Source organism: Ahaetulla prasina, chromosome 8 (assembly GCF_028640845.1).
Source record: "Ahaetulla prasina isolate Xishuangbanna chromosome 8, ASM2864084v1, whole genome shotgun sequence".
Taxonomy (NCBI): domain Eukaryota; kingdom Metazoa; phylum Chordata; class Lepidosauria; order Squamata; family Colubridae; genus Ahaetulla; species Ahaetulla prasina.
In genome coordinates this window covers 45,264,331-45,290,500 of record NC_080546.1, presented here as the reverse complement: position 1 = coordinate 45,290,500, position 26,170 = coordinate 45,264,331, and the positions used below count along the sequence as shown (strand labels likewise).

Sequence of the window (26,170 nt, the reverse complement as noted above, 5' to 3'; positions counted from 1 at the left end):
CAGGTGAGAAATTATTTCTATAATCACTGTACTTATAAGAGATTATCACACTGAGCTTACATATTTTTCCTTTTCCAGGTGCGCAAACAAGATTTACATTTGAACTCCCAAATCACAAGTTACGATTCACTTCCAAAGTGTCTGCCACTGATATGTCTACCATACCTCCTTCAGCTAGTCTCAACCTTCCTCCTGTGACAATGTCAGGCAAATATATTATGGAGGAACATGATACTTACTCAGATCAAATATGGAGTATAGATGAATTGCCAGCTAAACAGGGCTATTATCTCCAGGGAAACTATTTGCGTTGTGTGGCTGAGGTTTGTATTACAGTTTGCCTTCACAGATAGTCCTTGACGTATACCCACAATTGAACCCAACATTTCTGTTGCTAAGCAAGACATTTCTTAAGTAAATTTGCCTCATTTTATGACCTTTCTTGCCACAGTTGTTAAGCACATCATTGCTTAAATTAGTAACATGGTTATTAAGTGAATCTGGCTTTCCCATTGACTTTGCTCATCAGAAGGTTGCAAAAGGGGATCACATAACCCTGGGACATAAATATGAACCTGTTGCAGACTCCCTGAATTTTGATCACCTGACAATAGGGATGCTGCAATGGTCATAAGTGTGAACAATGGTCATAACTTATTTCAGTGCCGTTGTAACTTTGAACAGTCACTAAACAAACTGTTCTAAGTCGAGGACTGTCTCTGCTATCTCTTTTTTTAATTTTATTTTAATTTAAAATTAATTTAATTTAATTTATTATAAGATAAAATACAAATAAAAACAAAAGTCAAGAAAGAGGCAAAGAAAAAGAAAAGGTGAAAAGCTAAAGAAAGAAGCATAAAAAGCAGTAATGTCCGACTTTTCAATGCAGGAGAGTACAATAGCTTTTCCTTTTGCTTTACATTTCTAATTAATTCAGACTGTTTCTATAACTAAGTCAATCTAACCATCAAAACCTTCCATTTTGAAGTCCAGAAGCAGTTGTGAATTCAATTTTTTTTTTGAATTGGCTTAAACATATTTTTAATTTGACAAAATTTGTCTTTTATGTTGTATGCTCAAAATGATTGATTCATAGTTTTCTCCCAGTATTTTGTAAGTAATCAGTTGTTAGAGACAAATAGTTGATATATCCCAAATTGTATCTTTTGAGTCCTTTTTAATCTCCACATATAGTACCACTGGTTGACTATATCTAGGCCGGTAAAATGAATATGATTGAGTCTAATTAGTACATCACCAGGAAACTTTGAGGAAATACTATGTCTGTAAATGAGATAGGGGCATTGAAAAATAACATCCTGATAGATGGCAGTGTCAAATCACTCCTTTATGTCTGCAAATAAAATTAAATAGATACAGCAGTCAACACAACCTCAAAGAAAATTTTCCTTTTTCAACATAATTCTTAATTTGGATTATTTTACAAAGTCAAAATTACATATCATGAATTAATATTTAACACATTATCTTATTTCTCCTAGGTTGGGTCCTTTGAGCATAACCTTTCAACAGATCTTTTGAACCATTTGGTTTTTGTGCAGAAAGTATTTATGAAAGAAGTCAATGAAGTAATACAGAAAGTCTCAGGTAGTCTAATGGCTTTAAACTTTTATTAAGCCACTCGATGGGCTAGCAAGAATGTTTCTTAGGCTATATTAAACACAAATAATCTATTGTTTTAATACTTTATCAATTCTACAGGTAAAAGCAAGTGCTGAGTGTATATCCTTTGTTAAAATATTTTTGAAGATCATATAGTATTTGATGAGACCAATGAAATTAAAATTGTCCTGGAATAAAATACAATCCCATAAAGGCCAGAATTAAGATTTATGACTTCTTGGATTTATTAATGTTTAAGTCTCAGAAAGGTGTTTAATGTATTTTTGTTTTTCCATTTAGAAATGAATATTGAATTTAATGCTGTTTGTTCCTAAATAAATATTTGAAGGACTGAAGCTGTAATAGATCCATTCAGTTCTATTAAAATTTTATGAAGATTTATGTGGACTAACTTAACAATTGTCAATAATTACTGCAAAGACTACAGTATAAAATAAATCATTGCATTTGTTTTATAAGTCAAACAAATAGTATTCAGAAATCTGAGCATATTTTAGGGTAAGCAAAACACTAGCATTGCATACTCTCAACTATCTTCAACTTTCAAAATAAAATCTCCTTATTTTTGGTTCTAGATAATTACCTTTGGAGTCATTTTTTTATTATAACCTTACGTTGTTTTGAAGATTACGGAATTTCTTCATTTCATGAAACAAATTTATTTTAGGAGCAGATTTACCTGGCCTTTTATTCTGTTTTTAAAGAGAAATCAGAGTTTATAGCTGGGCTGGAATAGGATGTCAAATTTTAGTCCAATGATCAGAAATAAAAATGCATTAGGCATAGTCACCTACTACCACCATGCAGCTCATTGCAGTTTTTTAAAAACTAATGGCAGATAATCATGTGTAGTTTGGCTCTTAAATATGAAATCAATATTGATTTTAATAACAAGATACAAAGTTATGTGTACAATTGTGTAATTATATTATAGGAGGGGAACAACCTATTCCTCTATGGAATGAACATGATGGAACAAATGATGGAGAAAAACCAAAAATTCTCCTTTATTCTTTGAGTCTTCAATTTAAGGTATTTTTATTCTATTTGAATCTGGAGATTTGTTTAGGTGTGTTCCAAATAGGACAAAGAAATTCTTTAAAAAACAAATTAACTATAGAATGAATTATGTATTTGTGTGCAGTAGGAATGTTATTTATATGTTATTTTATTTAACATCTCAAGTAGTTTCGACACATTTGTAACTTAGTAACTGACCCCTTTTACCTTTTCTTTACTAGGGAATACAGGTAACAGCTACAACACCATCAATGTGGGCTGTACGCTTTGAAACAGGACTGATAGAACTGGAGCTTTCAAATAGAATACAAGCCAAAGCCATGCCTGGTGGCACCAGTTATTTGAAACTTTTTGGAAAATGCCAAGTGGATTTAAATTTGGCTTTAGGACAGATTGTTAAACATCAGGTTAGTGCTTATTATTAGTTTCTGTAATTACAGTTTCATAACCAATTGTAATATACTCTTTTCCCTCCCAAAGGATTAAAACAAAACAAAACATTAAAGCAGAGTGTGTCCAACCTTGGCAACTTTAAGACTTGTGGATTTTAATTTCAAGAATTCACCAGACAGCATGGCTAGATGGAGAATTCCGGGATCTAAAGTTCACAAGTCTTAAAGTTGCCTTGGTTGGACACCTCTGCATTTAAGGCTCAGTCCAAAGAATCTGTGAGAGGTAGAAAAGACTGTTTTTTCTTCAAATTTTGAAGCTGATTTCCACTTAATATTAAACAAGTCTCCAATTCTTTAATGAAAGAAATACAGATTCTCTCATATATGTGCTGTGTTTGTAAGAGAAATTCAAAATCCATGTAAGTGTGTAACGGACTGCCCTACTCTCTTCCTTTTTAGTATTATATGTTTCTCTGTAAGATATGACGAAGCTAAAACACTTTGTGTTTCCTTCATCTGATGGGACTTATAATGTGTACATCAAAGCATTCCTGCTCTTTGGAATAATATTTCCTTAAAGATTTGAGCCACTCTGATCCTAGAAATTTGAATTTGATCTTAAAAGGCATAACTCTTCCCCTAAATTCTGGGATAGACTATGTCATGCTCTCCTGTTATGTACAAGTTCATGTTATTTTTCTTTTGGTGCCTAGAGTATGGTCTGTAACTGTACACTGTCTAAATAAAGTGATTTACAAGTCTTATTCTTAATTTAGATCTATACATTCAATTATAATATTGATTATAAATATAAATAATAGTATCAAGTTTGGTTTTTGCTGAATTCATGTTGTATTCTAACTTGAAATATGTTTTGAATATATAAAGGTATATGAAGAAGCTGGCTCCGACTTCCATCAAGTTGCTTACTTTAAAACCAGAATTGGATTGAGAAATGCCCTTAGAGAAGAAATCAGTGGTTCGTCAGATCGAGAAGCTGTACTTATTACTCTGAATAGGCCAATAGTTTTTGCTCAGCCTGTGGCCTTTGACAGAGGTACTACTAATGGGGCTGAATCTCTTTTTATTTTATAAAGATAAAATAAAGGTGGTATCCATGGCATTTCCAGTTTATAAAAATAGACCTGAACCTGTCTATGGTAAATAACTTTGAACATTCTCAAATTTTGTCATGAATTCTAATATGTCTGTTATTTTGGCCAGAAACAGAAGCACACTTCTGGTTCTTCCTCTACCCAGCCCCATTTCCCAGCAATTCTGATAAGCACCCTTTCTTATGGTTGAAATAGGGGATTAGCAAAACTATGAGCAAATGCAGTTTGATCAGTTTACAGGGAATTGTCAAGATTCATTCACTCTTTCTAGTCCTCTAGATCAAAAGAACACTGGAAAACTAAATTTTTGCCACCAAAACATAGTATATAAACAGGCTTCATTTGAAAGTTAAGCACTTTTTGAAAGTCCTGTGGTATAAATTCTAATAAATGTAAGTAATCAAATCTTTGAGGTTTGTTTCATTAGGACTGCGGGAAGGAAAGTCTGATCACTGTATATAGTTATCCTCTCCTTTGTATTTTGAATGATTTCTCAAGCATTTTCCAAGACTCTAAGAATGAACTCCTCAATTTCCATAGGCACAAAAGTCTTGTTAACCACAGTGTTGTCACTTTGCTTGCTAGAAAGTATCTCCCATCAGCCTATATACCCATCTCCGATCAGCCTATATACAGTGACGTGGCTATATGGAAAGGAGTCCCTTAATTTTACATTAAAAGGCCAGTTGTAGGAATTTTGCGGGTTTGATTTGCTGTAACATTTATTTACTTTGTTGTAGAACAGAATTTAGAAAGATCGATATTCTAAGGTTGTGTAGTGTGTTGGATTCAATTCCGAAAAGGTGCTTTAGAACTTAAAGCAGGGGTGTCAAACTTGCAGCCCACGGGCTGGAGGCGTCACACAGTGGCCACTCCCACTCCCGTTTTAGCAAAGGGGGGGAAAAGTCATGATATGTCACATGATGACAATGTGACACTGCGAGTTTGACACCCCTGACTTAAAGGATCTGTTTCCATTATTGTATGACTGTAGTGAAAACTTCTGTGTGGTACCTATAAATTTTTGGAAAAAAACACAATTGCTTTAATGGAGAGATGGTGTATTTGTACTTCTACCTGTTCCAAAGTCAATTTTTTTCAGGGAGTAGAACCTATTTATTTTTTTAAAAAAATATCTTGGAATCCTTGATCAAGACTCAAAGGTCTAGTAATAGAAGATGGGCTTTTTTTGCCTTTAGTCTTTTATGGAACACATGAAATATCCCTTTCCAGAGTACCTGTTCTTAGCTGCATCTGAACAACTGACCAGCCCTAGTATGTTCCTATAGTTTTTAGGTTTGTATTAGTTTTTATTGTTATAAATTGTAATTTTTAATAAAATTTTTATAAAGAAAGAATAATTATAAAAACATGAAATTAACATTCTGTAGTATTTCCTTCTGAAAATAGTGAAAAATATATTTGTTTGTTTATATAGCTGTGCTCTTTTGGCTGAATTACAAAGCGGCTTATGATAACTGGAATGAACAGAGAATGGCCTTGAATAAAGATGTTCATAGGGCTACAAAGGAAATTGTCGATATGCTACCAGGAATACAGCAGACATCTGCTCAAGCTTTTGGAACCCTTTTCCTCCAACTAACAGTTAATGACTTGGGAATTTGTCTCCCAATTACAAACACACCACCGGTAAATACTAAAGATAATAAGAACACCTATTTGAGTTGTTAACTTTTGTTCAGATTAACAATTCTTAAAATCCTTGATATTTTATTATTGTGGCAGCAAAATACTTTGGAAATGGTGCTGATTTTTAAAAAGAAAAGCAATTAAATTGTTTTGTAGCTAACAATTTGAAATAGTTCTATAAAATGAATGTCCTGTTAGAGATCTTTTTAACTTCTTTGCTACTTACCAGAATGAAACTGTTATTTGAAAGCTAACGGAACTATTGTTTAAAATAAATGCTTGGTTTAAAGATTAAACAGTTTATTAAAATGCATATTTAGATTCTGTGATAAAATCTTCAGTTTTGAAAATAATTCTTGTTAATCTTTTGAACTTTGCATATAACTTGAATCTTTTCTATATGATATGCATTACATACATATGTATGTCTAGAAAAATGAATATTACATAGGACATTGGTAATATTCCTTTGTATATTTAGGTTACAGTTTCCAATTTTCCATTTTTTGTTTCTTCTTAAATTGCACTGCTTATGACAAGTTTGATATGTTTCATGCATTTCACCCCCTTCTGTTTAATATAATGCAACTAAATATTAATAGTGAAATTCTTACATTCATTGCTGAGTTCATTTTAGAATTAAAACTGTATTATATAGATTTCTGCTATTATTTAGCTATTATTTAAAGCCTAATATTTTAAAAATGCTTCTTAAAGCATATTTATTTTTGACTTGCTTGACTTGATATAGAAGTAGTACTTTTGTTCTAAAGGCAAGTTTTAATAAACTATTTCAAAAATAAATGGTTTGCTAATTGAAAAGCATTTATTTTAGAATAACTCTGAATATGGTGTGTCTAATGAAAAAAGAGACTATACGGATTGGGAGGAGAACTCTTAACTCTGAAAAAGTTGATATTGAAATAAACAAATTTTATTGTTTTTCTTACTGCAGACAACCCACACAACTGACCTGGACACTGGCTCTGCATTAGTCCTGACTATTGAAAGCACTTTAATTACTGCCTGCTCTTCAGAATCCCTGGTCAGCAAAGGTCATTTTAAAAACTTCTGCATCCGCTTTGCTGATGGCTTTGAAACCAGCTGGGATGATTGGAAGCCAGAAATACGAGGAGATCTCGTGATGAATGCTTGTAAGCATTTTTCTTAGTAACTTGACTTTTTAGAATTTAAAATACATATTCTAGGCTATAGTTTAAGTTTAGAGAGGTAATAGAGTTAGTTCCCATGAACTTCTTAATATATTGCATCACAGAAAAATTGCTCTTTGTAAGAACTACAAAACTGGGAATTTCAGTAAGAATTTGCCAAGTATTATATTTGTCCAAATCAATGGCTTATAAGTTTGAGAAGGACAATACATGTCAGGGTTCCAAGTAACACCTCCAATGAAGAAAGACTCCGAGGCTTGAAGTTCCTCAAAGTTCCATTTTATTAGAGTTGTCATATTGGCACAACTGGGAAAACCTGAATCTGAAAGCTTCCGGGTTTTCCCCACCCAAAGGAAAGTCCAGCACCTGCCCAGCACCTACATGTCTATCACATGGTCCAACCAAAACACCGTCCCAACTGGAGATGCCTCCCAGTTCCAGCCCTCCAGGTGTAGGGCAAGATGCCCTTGACTCTCTGAGAAAGGAATGTTATTATGACTATATAGCAGCCATGCTCCATACAATCCCCCCGCCCATTTTCCCAGAGTAGTAAATGTGGCAGTCCTGAAGGCCCAATGCCTGGAAGAAGGCTTCCAGTCCTGACAATACATTTAATTCAATTTTTGTTTAAATGTTTATACACCTATAATTTAAAACAAATCTTTGGTAAACTGGTATGTCCATTATGTTTTATTTTCTTCATTCTTTAGGTGTAGTACCAGATGGCACCTATGAAGTGTGTTCAAGGACAACTGGGCAAGCAGCTGCAGGTAAGATTTAGGCTCCTGTATTAGCAGAATTTTACAATGTTGTCTTAATATTCTTTTTCAAATCAACTTTGATAACTATGAACAAGTATTTTTTTCCTAGCATGCGTCATCCTATCTCACTGTTTAAATTAAGAGAGTTAACATTCATCAACAACAAACTGATTGCTATTGCCAGATTTCACCCCAGGGTTTGATAGTAACTTTTAGCTCTCCAGACATTTAATCATTTTGACAGAAGGAAAATCCGATCTGAAGCTTTATTGCAGATAAGAGTTAAGCTTGAAAGATTTGTTTGCCCAACATGATGCGAAGAAATTGGATCCTTTATATACACCCATGCTCCAGAATTAAACTTTTAATTTTTACTCATGACTTTCCAAGTTAACAGATATTCAACTGGTCTCTGGGTAGCCTAGAAGCAACAAGTACATAATGCTTCCCTGTAGCCAGGGATCCTCAGTTCCTACCTTGTCAGTCTCAGCTCTTACCTTCTTTGATTCTTCATAGTAAGTAGTACATATTTTTAAACAAATGAATCAGGACACTAGAATATCTTGGCACATTTTAGCATAATTTCTTTTCAACATATGAGAATGATGTATTATAGAATATGATGTCAACTTTAAGAATAGAGTATTACATTTGCTTTAATTCTCTATTTGAAGGATCTTCTAGGTCCATCTTTTTCTTTATTGTATTTGTTTCCTGTGTATCAACAATAAAAGATATTTCAAACTATTATGTGTGATTTGGTTTAAAAATCTTCACATATTCCTTAGCGTGTCTATCCCATAAGATAAAGATTGCCTTAAAAGGATTTATGCAACACCCTATCTTAGTTTTGCATGCTCCAATCTTTAAATTTTGAAAAGCATAATCCTGATACGTTTCTCTGATTTCTGTTGAAACAGAGAGTAACAGTGCTGGAACATGGACTCTTAATGTGCTGTGGAAGATGTGTGGCATTGATGTACACATGGATCCTAACATTGGGAAAAGATTAAATGCTTTAGGAAATACTCTCACAACTTTGACAGGGGAAGAAGATTTAGATGACATTGCTGATTTGAACTCCGTTAATATAGCTGACCTGTCTGATGAGGATGAAATTGATACAATGTCTCCCACAGTTAGCATGGTCAGTGAACTAATCCTTCATTCATTCATTTATTGCATTAACAATAAAAACAAGTAATATGTTATGTAACTCAGCAATAATATATAAAAAGTGCATAATTATGCAAACTTTAGGTTGTTGTACCCTTTTCTTCTATATATATTTTCATTCATATATATATATATATATATATATATATATATGTATGTATGTTATCACAGAATAGTGTTAATCACTAAAGTGCTTGTTATATTTAGCAGTGGTGAAGATGTATTTGTTAACTAAAAAAACAAAGGACTTGGTTTCTTGCTGGTAACTTACATTATCAAAATAGAATTCTTAAAGTTTTGTGTAATAACTTTGCTTATACATTCACAAATCTTGGAAATTATTACTAGCTTCAAAATATGAACTGATACTTAAGGAAAACAAATCTAAAGTACCCTGGATTTCCAGAACCAGTTTTGCAGTAATTATTTGGTGAAAGATACACATCGTGATCTCAAAGTTAGTTGAAATTAGCTCAGTTTGCTTACCCAGAATAGTATAAATTCAAATTGATTGACCATTTTGAATTATGACAAATAGTAGCTATGATCACAACATAGGAGATGGAAAGCAAGTCACCCTGACAGCATGTAGTTTGGGAATAGATAATAGTGTATTTAGGCAATACCTGAATAAAGTCTAACAAAGATGTTTTAAAGAATAGTACAGGCAGAGAAGGGGCAGACAATAAGAAAAATGGAAGTTTCATTTCCTGAAGTATTGCATTAATCTTGCTATTTATTATCATCTAGAGATCAGATGGTGGTTCTTTATATGGAGACATATGCAAGCTCACTTTGGGGCAGCGGATTGTAAATCACCTCTTGGGTTTGAGCCCCAAAAGTCAACGTTACTCTGTTCCTGTAGAATATCTGGTGGGATCAGCATCAAGTTATACGTCTTATTCTAACAGTTCACACTTACAAGCGGGCAGGTCTTGCTCATGGGGACATGTATGTAGCATATGTAGTATCTCTTTAAACAAATGGTGACTATATGGGTATTGGCAAATCAAAAATCATCTGACTTCTTAAACTGATTTCTGCATGTATTTTGATTGGTGGTGCTAAACTTCTTCTGTCTTCATCTTAGTCATTAAAATGGCTTGTGGGCAATGAAGTAAATGCTTTCCTTATTTTTTAAACAGGAGAATGCTGACTACCGGAAGCAGGGATCATCAAACAATCAGCCTGGAGAGCCAAGAGGAAGAAAATATGTGAAGCGCTTAGTTGATATCAGGGAGTTGAATGAACAGGCTAAAGTAATTGATGACTTAAAGTAAGTATGTTGTTTCCAACAACTTTTTACAATCAAAATAAATTATTGTTTATTTTTATTTTACAAAGATTTAATTAAGAGACTCTCAATCTGTGATTTGACACCCCTCAGGCAATTTTAAATTGAGGAATTGTAATATTTTTGTAAAGCTAATCAGAGTTCAATAAGCAAAGTAGGAATGGTGTGAAAGCAGACTCCCATTTTGCCTGCATGAACTCTTAACAGTGTGCCAACTTTACCTGTGTAAGAAGTGGAAGTACTGTTAAAACCTACTCCTGCTTTGCCCACATAATCCCACAGTGCAGTGACCCTGAAAAAGTGTGAACACACTGTCAAAATTTGTTAGACTCTTTGTTCCACATTTGCACGTGCAAGCCCCAATCATTTTTGTGAGTAGCTAATTCCATGGGATGCACAAGGTCATACTATAAATGACAGTTTCCCACTAGAGGTTAGTGAGTTTCAATGTGTTGTATAGTATAATTATTATTGGAGTGCCTATGGTAGTGTACATTAATTACATTTTTGTTAATTATTTCATATTTCTAGCTTTTCAAAAATCAAAGTTTTGATTGGGGAAAGAAAAATGTCTAAAAATCAATCTCTAGATTTCACTGATAAAATAAGCTGAAGTTGAGACAATAAGATAAAGATTCTGTGTATTTTAGAAAGTAATGTATTTGGCTGTTGCCCAACATTAATTCTAGTTAAACGGTTAAATATATTATTGTTTTTTTCCCCAGAGATTGTGGTGTCGCTCAATTTAAGAACCTGTGCTTTAATTAATGGTGCCTGACAGAATTCTTTTTTCAATTTATATCCTCTGCTAAAAATTACAGGTCATCAATAAAGGAGATATTTGTAACTCAGGGTTGAAATGAGGGGTCCTTGGTGCTCTCTGAGCTTGCTTATTTTCTTGCAGATGTTTCATTACCCTAAGTAGATAACATCATCAGGGTAATGAAACAGTTAGGGTAATGAAACAGCTGCAAGAAAACAAGCATGCTCAGAAAGCACCAATGGCTCCTAATTACAGATCATTATAAATCCCTTAATTTACTTTGGCAAATATATTTTGCCAATACACTGTATTTCATGGCGATAAGTCACCCAAAGTGCTTTGCATAATTGTTTTCCTTTATGGCCACCTTTCAAGATGAAGAGAAAACCTGCAAATAAGCCATCATTCTTAACAAATACTATTGCTATTGAATGATTGATTGCGGGATTTTATTTATCAATCTTGTCTTTAGAAAACTGGGTGCAAGTGAAGGAACAATAAATCAAGAAATTCAACGGTACCAACAATTAGAGTCAGTAGCTGTTAATGACATTCGGCGAGATGTCCGTAAAAAGCTACGCAGGTCAAGTATGAGGGTGAGTAATTTTTAAGCTCCTTTTCAGTCATTTCAGTTCTGTTTTTATATTATTAAAAATAGATAGAACATAGTCACATATGCCAAAAACAAGATTTATAGATACTTTTTTTTTTGGAGATACTGGTGGGAGGTCATTCAGTACTAGAATTTTTCAAAAAACGAAGTTAAATTTAAATCCACTTTCATCTATCTTGAAGTAATCTCCTTCTCTAAAGGCTTTTCAAAAGTAGCAAAATATTTCAAGGTGAAAAGAAAAAAGTTAATTCTATCTATTGCTGTCTGCTTGCACAATATTTTGTTTTCAGCTTCCAAGTCCCTAACCTGTTTACAGTATATACTATTTTTATAACTGCTTGGGGCTTTATGTTAGGTTCATAGAAATCTAAGTCTGCTTGTTTCTGGATTGCAACTATTTAGTCTTGTGTGATCCTTAGTATTTTATTTGCCAAATTTCTGAATTATGCAAGAATACAGTCAGATTAAAATGTGAGAATAATATGCTTTGTATATCTCAGGCAGCATCTCTGAAAGATAAATGGGGCTTAGGATATAAACCCAGCTATAGTCGAACAAAAGGTATTTCAGCTTCAGGAAGACCACCTCTGAAGAGAATGGACAGAACAAGGTAAGATAGGATAGGGATCTTTTTTAGACAGTAATATTTTGATTTTTGAGTATATGCAATGAAAAAACTTATAAAATAGTTGTTATGAAGACTGTGGCTAGTTGTAAGTCATGTACTGTAAGAAAATAAGCTACATGCCCAGAATGTTTTATATCATCACATTGAGCCCTTGTAAGCCCAAAGGCTTATTAAAAATAATGATGAAGCTTTGTTTTGAATCATGTCCTCTTTAATTATTTCTGTTTAATATTATTTATAATTTGTTAAAAAGTGAAGTTTCTGTTAGGCCCCATTGGATGTGCTTTGCTTGAATATCACTTTGCCAGCTCTAGAGATAACAGTGATTTCAAATATACGCTAATGTATGAAAAGAGCCGGTGCCTTTAAACTACATGCTTTCTTTTTAGTTTTTTTTAAAAAAAACATTTGAATAGTTCCTTAAAGTGTGTTCAGGTTTACATGTATTTAATTTTCCCATTAGCATGACAATAGCTATAACAGAGAAATGTGGCATTTTGGGGGAATGGAGAGAATTATATTTTGCCTTCTCAAGTAGTAGTAATAAAATATGAGTATTTACAAATATCATAATTCCTTGTTACTGTAATTTTATTGTACAAGGCTTGGGGAAAGTGAAGAAGTTCCAGAAATTTGTGTTGAAGGGCCATCTGCTGGGTCCAGAGTAATTTTCAATCTACAAGATATGGTAAGGCAATCCCTAAGAAGTTCACTGAATGCTTTGGGTAAACATGTATGCTATGATTAACTCTTTTTATTTGTACCAGTGTTATATATTTATACACACACACACACACACACAGAGAATTGGAAAATGCCTCTAGGTCAGTGGTGTCAAACTTGATTTCATTGAGGGCTGCATCAGGATTGTGGTTACCCGCAGAGGGCTGTGTGGGCATGGCCAGCTGGACGTTGCTCGTGTTGGGGGGCACCTGTGAAGGACTGGGAGGAGCCATTGTCTCTGGCAGAGGTGGTGGGACCAGGGCAGGTGCCGGGGACGTCATCTACCAGATGAGCCTTGCTGACCCTGCGGCCTGGCCCCACGTTCTCGGGTGGACACCTGGCTGCGCTTGCCTCCTCCTTGAGGCTGCTGCTGCTATGTTCAAACTCCTTGCCCGGGCTGGGAAGGGGCTGAGGGGCAGTGGGGCTCCTGCTGGAGGTGTGGCTGCTGGAAGGGGTTGCTGCTTTTGGTGCCACTGTTGCAAGGCGAGGCAGATGGAGGGGCATGGCTGGTCTGGTTGCGGGGCCTTGAGGTGCATGGGTGCAGGGCACATGGGAAAGCTCCGGGCTGGGCTTGGGCGGGGCCGGAAGGGGAGCTCCAGCTTTTGGAGACAGGGTCTCCCTGCCCTTCCTGTTTGCCAGGGTGGCATGCTTGCTGGAGGATGAGGTTAGGTGGCAGGGGCTGAGTGCTCAGGGGGAGCGCAAAGAGCTCCAGTCCCACCATCTGGCTTTGTGTGCTGAAATTGGGCAGGCGGTAGCCTGGCGCATACAGTAAACTGGATTGCATGCCTCCCACCTTGCCTTTGCCTCTGCTTGGGCTGGGCTGGTGGTCGCGGCACTCAAACCCACCTGCGCGGTATGGGCTGCAGAGTCCTGGCTGCTTTTTGCAAATGGAGGCTCCCAGCACTTTGTGTTTGCCAGGGCCATAATGGGTGGGGTGGCGGGCGGGAGGCTCGTCCCACATTTGTGGCGGAGCTGAAGGGCAAGGTTGGATGGTAGGGACTGACCCTCACAGCACTACCAGCAGCATGCAGAGGCGGGGGAGTCATGCAATTCGGCCCACAGGGGGCAGCCATGTGGCCACCTGGCTCGTCCCAGCTGCAACAGCCTTGCACAAGCAAAGACAGATGTGGGCTGGAGCAACTGGGTAGGCAGACAGCCACCCGGCGCATTGGGAAAGCTGGATTACTGCTTCTCTTTGCTCCTCTGCCTCTGCCTGCTGCTTGGAGGCCAACCCAGTAGTCGCAGCGCTTGGATCCACCTGTGCTGCATGGACTGTGGAACCTCTTGTGTGTGCGCCTGGGAGAGTGCCCAGATCAGTCAGGGCAGAGGAGGTTGGTCCTTCGCCGTCTCTTGGGTGGTCCTGCGGGCCTGTCTGGGCCCATGTCTGCTCTTAAATCCTTGCTTGAATTCACAATCTGCTAAAGTATTTTTGGCAAATATATATCTATTTATTTGAAAATCTATAGTGAAAGCCAACATACTACTTAATGGAGCAGCCTACTCCACTAGATGACCATTTTTACTGTCAGATAATTAATTTCAGTATTTAATTGGATTTCCTTTCCTGTAGTTTAAGCTCATTAACTGTAGTCCATCCCTCACTTTAATGGAGAACAAACCTACTGCTGTAGGACAACCCTTTAGCTATATGAAGACTGCTGTTCTGTGTTGTGTTAGCCTTCTGCTTTGCAGGCTAAACATACCCTCATGGGACTTGGTTTTCCATCCCTTCATTATGTTATAGCCTTTGCTGTAATTTCACTCTAATTCATTAATCTTTTTTAGATGTCAGTCTGATCTACCAGAATCTTTGGATCATTGTCACATTTACTACTTCTGAGTCAGGACTCACCCATCCTGCACTTGTGTCTTTCTGTTCATTTTTTAAATGTTAGCTGCTGCAAGTTTGGTGTTCCTGGATTAAAGGAAAGATATTGATAGGAATATCCAGTTCCTTAATCTAGGTCTTCAATAAAACATATTGAAACAGCAGAGCCCAGGATTATGTACTGTGTTGTTTTAATAATTTTTCTTTTTCGTTTTTAATTAAGTTGAATGGAAGAGGTTTGGGGATTGCACAACAATCCAGCTATCCAGGGGAAGGGTATTTTCAGGTATTTGTAAAATCAATAGGTATACTAATTAATTGCATGGAAAATCTGCTTCATTGATCATATCTGCCAGCTAAGCAGAGCACATTATAATAAAGTAGGTCACAACTGGAAGTATTATAATAATTCAGTATTACTTGTTATTTTGGAGTGAGAGTATTCATCAGTGTACTGAGGGATACACCTTAATAAATACTCTCAACCCAAAACTATTTTAACAGTTTTTGAATGATAAAACTTTTACACCAAAAACACTATCTTGTAGAATAGAAGCTCATAGGAAATCTTGCAAAATAATTTTAAGAATTGATATATTACTGGCAAGCCATTTTGGTTGATACAACTACTGATAGTTCAATAATATTTGTTACTCACTTTATGCTTTCTAATTAAATTGTCCAGGAATTGTAAGTACAACAAAAACGATATTACTGAAATTAATTCCTTCCAATTACAAAATTAATTTTAAAATAATTTGGTTGAATCCAGATGTAATGAGCTGACACTACATTAAGGCACTGTTAATTAAGTTACACATGGCTTATATTCCCTATCCTAGTATACTTGGAACAAAGTCCATCTAATTTAGTCTGTGTCGACCCCAGTTCTTTTATCAAACACTCTTCCCCTATGCTTATTAGGAAAAAGGGAAATCAAAATGTGATTACTTGCTTTGAACCTGAATCACAGATTTTATAAAAATCTAAAAATACCATATTTCTTGAGAATCACTTTCTTCTCCCAAATATTTTCCTGTGCATTAGAGAGAAGTAACAAAAGATGTGTGAATGAGTAAAAATGCAAGCCATTGATGATGCAAATTATGACAATTATCTTTGAAATATAAATGAATTAATAACCTTGGGAGAGGCCTGCTGTTCTAAATAAGTTAACATTTTCCTAAGGATACCATTAGAAATGTAAATAATAAATAAATAAATAAATTCAATTAACTCTTCTCCTACCTTTAACCAATATTATTCCTCATTTTCCTCACCTTCCCTTCCTACCAAGGTTACCTCTTTCCATTAAAGGAAAGTGATCTTATTCTTCATAGTTGCTGTTTCTAATGGAAGGAGGATAGGATAATGTTTTTGCATGTAATATGTTTCTCTGTATAGAGGGGTGAATGTAGGTGTGAAACCATAGATGCTATCAGCCTTAGATTATAGATCATTTTAAACATTAGCTTCAGTAAAAAAATTTCTTTGTGCTTGCCTCACCCAGTTGTGGTTTGTGACTGCCAACAGAAGGGTGTGTGTGTGTGTGTGTGTGTGTAGATATGTAGAGAGATAGAAAAATATGTTTTGTTTACATATTTATTGGATGGGGAACTCCAGGATTGATTTCAGCTGCAGTGAACATACCGGTAAATCTTTGTCTTTCTATGTATGGACATGTGTAGCACAGACACAAAATACAAATAAAAATCATTCTTTTTTTGGAAGACATATTTTAGCAGAATGACTCAGATATATTAACATTAATAATATTTTATATATGAAGAGCGGGCTCCCAAATAAAGCTTCAATATTATAAGAGTATTTTAGGAATCAAGTCCTGTTACAGGTTTTTCTGTGTAGGAACAAATGACTTCTAGCAGTGGGCATGCTGTAGTTTTCTATTGGACTCTGCAGCCTTACACTGTCTTTGGAGTAGCTCTCTGTACTACTTTGATTCCCATAATCCTTCTCCTTTCCCATGTGCTGCCTCTCTTGATGCCTTACCCAAAAGCGGGAGGCAAATTTCTTCCATTATCAAGCTGTTATTACCAATTTCTTGAAAGGATCTGTTTCTGTATAGATCAATGAGATTTTCATTGTGACAGTTATCTGATAATTGAGTTTATTCAGTGTGTCCCTAGACACATAGTGATAAAACTGCTTGCTGAAAATTGGCAATGACTGCAACATGTGGTAAATTATGCTTTAAGACTTCAATAGCCTTTCTCTGCCAATCTCCGCACTGATATTGCTGAGTGCAGGAGATTTGCAATACAAGAAAGGCTTTTTCATATGCATGTATATGAATATATTCACAAATAAGAGGCTCCTGAATAGTCACCCCAAATCATTTGTGATCCTTAGAACCAAAGAGGTTATCTATCCCCAAGCTTTCACTGATAAGCAACAGAGCTTCCAAAGTTTTCTACCTGGACAAGTATAAAGATATAAATTTCTTCTAGTTTCAGTTAAAGTTGAGCCAATATTAATTTAATCAGTTCATTACAATAAACAGTTTACCATTTATGGTAGTAGATTTCATTTTTACTTTGAATTTATGATTTATGATATATTTAATGCTTAGCTAATGGTAACTGTTCCCAGATATTCATAGATATTCATATTCCAATGTGTACAGTATGTATCCAGGTGTGTTAATTTTTGGGGAGCATAAAGAGCATTAGAGTCATAAAAGCAAAAGTCTTCAGGTAAAATATAACAACCAAGTACAATCAGCAACTCAGTGCTGCTGGTCATCATCATCATTGGTTCATCTTGCATGAAGCGCATAGGGCAGCAGTGCTGCAGGTAATGAGTACCAATTGGAAAAGCCAAGCATTCCATGTTTTTTTCAAGAATATTTAACTCAGTTCTATTCCCCTTTCCATCCTTAATTTTTTCCCATAGTTTCTTACCATTCCATACTTACAGAGCATTTTACCCCACCACTTCTTTGGGGCTATTTTTCTAAAACTAGTTTTTAAAAAGTTGTGCCTTTGCAAACCTTAAGGGTTTTCCACACCCACTGATACCTTAGATTTACTTGAAACCTGAAGATTTACATCTTAGCTTATTTAGAATCAAAACAACATTCCAGAAATTCCCCTCAGAACATTACTGTCTAAAAATCTAGCTTTTTAAATTAATCATATTTACCACTTTAAAATGAGATAATAGGGTGCATACTGTGCCAGCATTTTGCATGAGCTTCCATTTTCTAATAATTTCTGCTAATTTCTCTTGTTAATTGGAGGCCTATAAGGTTCTTGCTTTTTTATACTTTAAAATGCTTATGTCAATTATTGTAGTAGGATATATTGCAATCTAAGCTGCTGCTATATCTAAATAATATGCATTCACTTTCTTTTTCTGATACACTTCTTCAAGGCTACTCACTCATCTATTTTTAAAACATATTTCATGGCTGATTTCAGTTCTTTGGCCTGTACAAAATGAAACATTTACTGCTTTGCCTTTAAGAATCTGATTTTTCCTCCCCACTCCTTGAGATAGTTGGTAGCTATAACTTGAATATTTTTTTTGTCTCTTTGTAATCAGTTTCCAGAGGAGACAGAATTGGATCTTTTGTCAGTAACTATTGATGATCTATCCCATAACTCATACACTAGTGAAGGATCATGCTCAGTATTCAATTCACCCCAAACTCCAGCTGTCTTCTCACCAAGCATTCCTTTCCAGCCTGAAGAAGGAAGACGAGATGACAGCTTGTCTTCATCAAGTGAAGATTCGGAAAAAGAGGAAGATCATGACAGAGAGAGGCCATATGTTTATCGGAAAGCACTGTGAGCATATTTGTAAAAACAGAATATTCATTTCAGTATAACCTCTCTGAATATGTGCATATTGATGAATATAAAAAAAACCCTCCGGCTTTCTCTATACAATATTGGGTCTGAACTCTTTGTTATGCTGATGTTACGAGCTATTTAATTTTAAAAATGGCAGGATATTTAATCTGTTCTGATAATTCGGCTAGCAGAGCTAACAAAAAACACTAAATGCAGATGCCTGTGGCACCAAATAACCATGGATAGTCTTGGAAAGGACTATCTTGTAACTCAATATTTGACTCATCTTTGGATGTTTAGAATGTCAAGTTCAAACCTCGCCAGTGTGAAGTAGCCTGAGAAAGTTTCCTTTCTATTTAAGTATAATGGCAGGTAGCTATTGCATTACAGATCTGATTTGAATTCAATTACTAAATTATTCATAAATTTCATATAAAATTTTATTCTATATCCCATGAAACAACAATATAGCATCAATATTTTAGCAACCCAGCGATTTCATTTGCACTTCCTGTTCTGGTTTTTAGCTGTAGAAATAGCATTTGTTGGGAATTCGCTAGTTACTTTGAATGGGATGAGCACCTGGAACATTTTTTAAAACTTTATATGCTGCTATAATAACATTTAATCAGATCTGCTTTTTGGCTGCATAAATGTTTTTTTAGTGTAGGTTTAAATTAAATAGCATAAGAACACTGAATAAATTATATCTTTTAAATTTTTTAAAGCATCTATTTTGACTAGTTTTGGTTTCCTCCCACGATCCATGAAGAGAAAAAAACCCTACTGAAGATTACTATTGTATATTTGTGGATTTTGGTCTCAGAGGCTAAATGTATTTTAGTGAGAAAATGAGATAGATATCTATCTCCTCCTTCCTCATTGTAATGGACCTGCCCAATCATAGAACCTCCATACCACCTTCAATGAAAATAAAATACTGGTTATCTCAGATAGTTTAATATTGAATTCATTAACAGTGTTAAAAATATCAAGGGAAATATATTTTAACAAATTACATGCTGTAAGGTAAGTTTGTCAAATTTACATTTTTAAATATTTTGCAGGACTCCTTCTCGTAAGAAAGCGACAGGTTTTGCTGCTGTTCACCAACTGTTTACTGAACGTTGGCCAACATCTCCAGCCAACAGAAGTGTAACTGGAACAACTACTGAGAGGAATATTGACTTTGAACTTGACGTGAGAGTTGAAATTGACTGTGGGAAGTGTGTACTTCATCCAACAACACTCCAGCAAGAACATGATGACATAAGCTTAAGAAGGTAAAATCCTGCCTACAGGGGCTCTTTTCATGTTCCCATCAAGGAGCTGCAGAGTTCACCATGCCACGTAGCGGCACTTAGGTTTCAAGCGTGGGCTTGCTAACCTCCACCCCAGTGTACTAACCAATTGAGCTACTACACTCCCTTCTTCCTAGTTTATCAAGAAAGATTCTTTCCTACTGAGAGCCTTAAGCCAAATGTAAGCTAGAGCATAATCAAGTCATGCCAAATATTTCTGTTCTCAGTTCTCTGAGGTATTATCAGTGAATTTAACTAACAATGACTATTCAAAGCTTTTGAAATGGCTTAATGTTGTCTTTATGCCCAGGGTAATTAAATAATGACTATGTGTATATATATATATATATATTTAGGACCTATGATCGCAGTTCCCGAAGTTTAGATCAAGACTCTCCCTCTAAAAAAAGGAAATTTCAAACTAACTATGCATCAACTACCCACTTACTGGCTGGAAAAAAAGTACCAGCATCTCTTCAAACGAAATCTACTGATGTGGAAACAACAGTATTTTACATTCCTGGTGTAGATGTTAAGGTAAAAAATAAAAACGTTGACATTTCCTCCATATAGTGTGATAAAATAGAATGCAAGTGTTATTTCAGATAAGCATTAAGGCTAATTTAGAGAGTCTCTGTTCAATGCAGAATGTATGAGTCATTATGTGGCTAGCATGTCCACTTTATCATAATTTTTTTAAAAAAATTAATATCAAATTCTACAATACCTTTATCTCTGGAAATATTAGTAAGATTGGATGAGTAATTATTTGAAGAATAAGTTTGAGGTAAATCAGTGTGCCACATTGCCAATTCAACAGATCGGTGGCACTGTCAAGCACACAAGAGTTGCTACCATGTTGTCAGCGATAATTTTTATCCTTTTCTCTATGTCTCATTTCTTATTTGCCTCTATATTGAAGATAGTTTTATTCCTGTACATATGCGCTGCATCCAGTTTGGATGTGTGGCACATCCAATCAGTGTGGCCCACTGATTTACCTCAAACTTATTCTTCAAATACACTGCCTAATCAAATGTATTTGCATATATAATCCTATCTCAATAGGATTTCAGATAGCGAGGCAACAGTAATTTTGTGGTAGCAGAGTTTTTTAGAAAAGAGAAAGAAAAATTAGGTGTCTGGTACAGTAGTAAAAAGGGCTGACAAACACTGTATATGTTATAGAAAACTTTAAGGCTTTTTACTAGGCAATTAAAGGCTAGGATAAAGAAATGGGAGGAGGACAAGTGGGACATACTATGCCAACAAGATCTACTTTTTAAAAGTGATTCATGTTATTAAGTTGCTGGTGAAGAAGATAAACATTCATTTTCAGAGAGGGTTATTGCATCTAACTATATTTTGTTTGACAAGATCTTCTTTCTTTGTCCTTAATATACATTTCACATTAAAAATATTCTTTTTGCTGTAGTACTATTGTTTTAAAATGATAAAAATACTGGGATTCTTTTCAAAAATAATTTCAGGCATCATTTAACAACATTTACAGATAAAACAGATTAATTAAATCCAGTCAGAGAGTTTGAAACATTTTATAACTTACATTGGGGCAAAAAAGTATTTCGTCAACCACCAATTGTGCAAGTTCTCCCAGTGAAAAAGATGAGAGAGGCCTGTAATTGTCATCATAGGTATACCTCAACTATGAGAGACAACATGAGATAACCAATCCAGAAAATCACATTGTCTGATTTGTAACGAATTTATTTGCAAATTATGGTGGAAAATAAGTATTAGGTCACCTACAAACAAGCAAGATTTCTGGCTCTCACAGACCTGTAACTTCTACTTTAAGAGGCTCCTCTGTCCTCCACTCATTACCTGTATTAATGGTACCTATTTGAACTTGTTCTCAGTATAAAAGACCCCTGTCCACAACCTCAAACAGTCACACTCCAAACTCCACTATGGTGAAGACCAAAGAGCTGTCGAAGGACACCAGAAACAAAATTGTAGACCTGCACCAGGCTGGGTAGACTGAATCTGCAATAGGCAAGCAGCTTGGTGTGAAGAAATCAACTGTGGGAGCAATAATTAGAAAATGGAAGTCATACAAGACCACTGATAATCTCCCTCGATCTGGGGCTCCACGCAAGATCTCACCCGTGGGGTCAAAATGATCACAAGAATGGTAAGCAAAAATCCCAGAACCACATGGGGGGACCAAGTGAATGATCTGCAGAGAGCTGGGACCAACGTAACAAAGGCTACCAACACTACACCGCCAGGGACTCGGATCCTGCAGTGCCAGACGTGTCCCCCTGCTTAAGCCAGTACATGTCTGGGCCCATCTGAAGTTTGCTAGAGAGCATTTGGATGATCCAGAAGAGGATTGGGAGAATGTCATATGGTCAGATGAAACCAAAGTAGAACTGTTTGGTAGAAACTCAACTCGTCGTGTTTGGAGGAGAGAGAATGCTGAGTTGATCCAAAGAACACCATGCCTACTGTGAAGCATGGGGTGGCAACATCATGCTGTGGGCTGTTTCTCTGCAAAGAGACCAGGACGACTGATCCGTGTAAAGGAAAGAATGAATGGGGCCATGTATCGTAAGATTTTGAGTGCAAACCTCCTTCCATCAGCAAGGGCATTAAAGATGAAACATGGCTGGGTCTTTCAGCATGATAATGATCCTAAACACACTGCCCGGGCAATGAAGGAGTGGCTCCGTAAGAAGCATTTCAAGGTCCTGGAGTGGCCTAGCCAGTCTCCAGATCTCAACCCCATAGAAAACCTTTGGAGGGAGTTGAAAGTCCGTGTTGCCCAGCGACAGCCCCAAAACATCACTGCTCTAGAGGAGATCTGCATGGAGGAATGGGCCAACATACCAGCAACAGTGTGTGAAAACCTTGTGAAGACGTACAGAAAACGTTTGAACTCTGTCATTGCCAACAAAGGATATATAACAAAGTATTGAGATGAACTTTTGATATTGACCAAATACTTATTTTCCACCATAATTTGCAAATAAATTCGTTACAAATCAGACAATGTGATTTTCTGGATTTGTTTTCTCATGTTGTCTCTCATAGTTGAGGTATACCTATTACAATTACAGGCCTCTCTCATCTTTTTCAGTGGGAGAACTTGCACAATTGGTGGCTGACTAAATACTTTTTTGCCCCACTGTATTTAATACCGTAGTTCCACATAACTAGGAATAACTACACACATATACTGGTAGGCTGTGTCTGCACAACCTAACTTTCCGGAACATTTTTTATCTAATTTGGCCTATCAAAATTTTGCCAATCCCTATATTTTCCATTTTAGTTAAAGTGTTATTTGTGATTTATGCTCTTGTATTCTTTACACTGCTCCTAGCCCCCGCCCCCCCAGCAGTTTTGACTATGCAGAAATCTAAGGTTTTAATCTTATTTTGGCTTGTTTCAGCTACATTACAATTCTAAGATGTTAAAAACTGAGTCGCCAAATACATCTCGAGGCTCATCTCTTCAAAGAACCTTTTCCAAAGAATCAAAGTTGTATAATATGAAAGACGTTATTCCTCCTACCCGTATCAAGGCTAAAACCTTACTAACTCCTCAACCCCCACCTATTCCATCAGGTAAATATTTCTCTTTTCATTGTTTGTCTTTTAGCTTTAGTAATCTTTTGTCATAGTGTAGAGGCCAATACTTAGACCAGTATTTGTAACTTAATAAACTATTCTGTTTGATGTTGTGATACATTTTTTGACATAATTTTTTTTAATGTTTAGTACTTCTGATTTATTTTCTTATTAGTTTTTCTCTGTGTTAAATTTTACTTTGTCAACTATTGTAAATGGTTTCTCTTATATTCTTTAGTCTATTTTTGTGCTCCCTACATCTGCTGCATTAATGTGTTAATGTTTGGGGAAACTGGAAATAAAATTTGGACAATTTTCACAATTCCTAAATATGCTTGAAATCCATTATATGTGGAAGACAAGAAATCAGTGATCCTTAATGTAGAATGTTAAATAGAAATCCTTAATTTCAGAATTATGTCTCTAAGCATATACACATTTTATAATACCTAATTATTTGAATTCTGACTACATTTTGCTGAAATTTGGATAATAGAGGAGCTATTTTAGATAGTAATTTTGATTTAAAAAATGGACTACATTTGCAAAGATTACTTAGAAGCATGTAACTCATACATCTTTCATCATTTTAGAAGGCTAAAGGATGGGATTTACAAATCTTTTCCATTGCCACTCTTGATTCATGCCCCTTGAAACTGTGAAAAATGATAAATACTGGTAGTTGGACATGTCTTAACGTCTATTAAATTCTGAATAATTTCTAGCTTTTCAACTTTTGGAACAGTTTAATGGTAAGAAAATTAATGGGAAATTTTTAGGTAACAAATTACATCCATTCCCACTCTTCTTAACCTAAAAATTGTTCCAAAAACACACTGCCAAAAATTAGCTATTTCAGCAAATACTGGTATCGTGATCTTGGGTTATTAGTACTGCAAGCAGACTACATTTTCCATTGGTTGCTCAACTTTGTATATTGATTGTTGTTTCCTTCAAACTAAATGAAGAATGGGAGGTTGGGTTTGGGGAAGTATTGACCATGAAAGGTTGTTGATTTTTTTGCTTAGCATGAGAAAAGCATTTGAGTTACATGCTTATTTACAGGATACTTGGCATATGCTGAACATGTTCAGACAATGTGGCAAGTCAGGCATGTGCTTTAGTTAGGAAGATGTTGGATTGTATCTGCTGCTTTCCATTCATTCTTTTTAGCAGATCCTAATACTGTAACTTGATATGTCACTTAAAACAAACCTTTTCATGGGATTATGGTTTTATCAGAACAAACCAAAAAAACCATGTGTTGTTTTAGTTTGAATTCGAAATCTCATGGTTTTAACGAAAAGAATCCGATAGTGATCTTAATCAAATAAGATCACCTTAAAAACTGAGGCCTAATTTCATGCACATGCCTCCTATACAGGTGATGCCATATATAAGAAATAGCAGCTGATATAACTCCAGGCAAGCCTTAAGCCTAGTTTGCCAATATTGTCTGAATGCACCCATTCATTCCAGTCTGTATAGGTTCTATACAGCATCCTTATTTATTTAAGTTAGACCATTTGAGGGCACCCTATACTTTTTCTCATTTTCCCTATCCTCAGTTGGCCACAAGATGAAACTAGAGAATTACTAGTTGGCAGTACTGGTGCTGTAATCATATATTTTTCTTTTCTTGGATAATTATAGCAGAGCTAATCCACACTGGAGTATTTTGTCACAGGAAGTATCCAATCCAATTTACATACATATATACATACATACATATTGGAAATTTCATTTTAAGATTTTAAAAGTGATCTTTTTTAGTCATCCTGATTATAAAATTAGAAGCTTTATTAAACTGTCAATTAAATTTATTCTTGATGGTTTAAATCAATCTCAATTAAACCATATGCTCTACAAAAATGCTGAGGATCTGTTGGATTAGCCAGCGATACATTATTAACTTAATAATTTAAGTTATTAAATACCTCAGGAATCGAGTTAAGGATACCTCAGGAATTGGATTATCAACTTTAACTTTTCTTTTTTATTTATGTTCTATTTGATGTTTGTGATCTGGTATTTCACTTTATTTTTCAAATCTTTCAGCCAAAGGTAAAGGAAGTGGTGGCATAAAAACAGCAAAATTGTATGCTTGGGTTGCACTTCAGTCTTTGCCTGAGGAAATGGTGATTAGCCCTTGCCTGTTGGACTTTCTAGAAAAGGCCCTTGAAACAATACCTATAACTCCAATAGAAAGGAATTATACAGGTATCATACTTTTCTACCATAATTTAATAACCATATTTTTATTTTTCAGAAGTTATATGTAATCACTTCCTTATTCTTTTAAAGCCATCAGTTCACAAGATGAAGATATTGGGCAATTTGATATGCAAGATCCTTTAGAAGAATCCACAGCTTCCTTAGTATCTTCATCAACATCAGCATATTCTTCTTTTCCTGTTGATGTAGTGGTATATGTAAGAGTTCAGGTAAGCAAGGATGTCAACTTAAGTAATACCTTGAAGGCTGTTGTAAATTGGTACGACTTATTTGTACACAGATAATTATTTTGTTTTTCTTTTCTTTTTTTTACAAATTTTTTTTCCATATTCATTCCAATGATTTGACCAGTGTACAGTACAATCATTTATACAACAATCAATTCTATACACAAATTATACTCAATCAGGCCTGCTCAGCCGCCACTTCCTTCCCTGAACCTTT

At 35.4% G+C, this 26,170-nt stretch overlaps 1 protein-coding gene across 9 annotated transcripts in view; it reads left to right on the top strand.

Annotated features, from left to right (window-relative positions):
* BLTP1 (bridge-like lipid transfer protein family member 1) overlaps window positions 1-26,170 on the top strand; it is a 155,857-nt gene that overhangs the window by 101,077 nt on the left and 28,610 nt on the right. For 5 of the 9 annotated variants that reach the window (XM_058192414.1, XM_058192413.1, XM_058192415.1 and 2 more), the window contains 20 exons: window positions 79-323; window positions 1,503-1,608; window positions 2,579-2,676; window positions 2,886-3,071; window positions 3,945-4,113; window positions 5,610-5,821; window positions 6,777-6,975; window positions 7,704-7,763; window positions 8,675-8,901; window positions 10,076-10,206; window positions 11,460-11,583; window positions 12,101-12,210; window positions 12,832-12,916; window positions 15,003-15,065; window positions 18,344-18,588; window positions 19,662-19,877; window positions 20,252-20,432; window positions 23,314-23,488; window positions 25,550-25,711; window positions 25,796-25,935. In XM_058192414.1, coding sequence (XP_058048397.1) covers window positions 79-323; window positions 1,503-1,608; window positions 2,579-2,676; window positions 2,886-3,071; window positions 3,945-4,113; window positions 5,610-5,821; window positions 6,777-6,975; window positions 7,704-7,763; window positions 8,675-8,901; window positions 10,076-10,206; window positions 11,460-11,583; window positions 12,101-12,210; window positions 12,832-12,916; window positions 15,003-15,065; window positions 18,344-18,588; window positions 19,662-19,877; window positions 20,252-20,432; window positions 23,314-23,488; window positions 25,550-25,711; window positions 25,796-25,935 — 3,134 coding nt within the window. Of the gene's footprint in view, window positions 1-78; window positions 324-1,502; window positions 1,609-2,578; window positions 2,677-2,885; window positions 3,072-3,944; window positions 4,114-5,609; window positions 5,822-6,776; window positions 6,976-7,703; window positions 7,764-8,674; window positions 8,902-9,680; window positions 9,882-10,075; window positions 10,207-11,459; window positions 11,584-12,100; window positions 12,211-12,831; window positions 12,917-15,002; window positions 15,066-18,343; window positions 18,589-19,661; window positions 19,878-20,251; window positions 20,433-23,313; window positions 23,489-25,549; window positions 25,712-25,795; window positions 25,936-26,170 lie in introns of all 9 variants that reach the window. The other 4 variants (XM_058192422.1, XM_058192417.1, XM_058192420.1 and 1 more) reach the window with 4 other exon arrangements.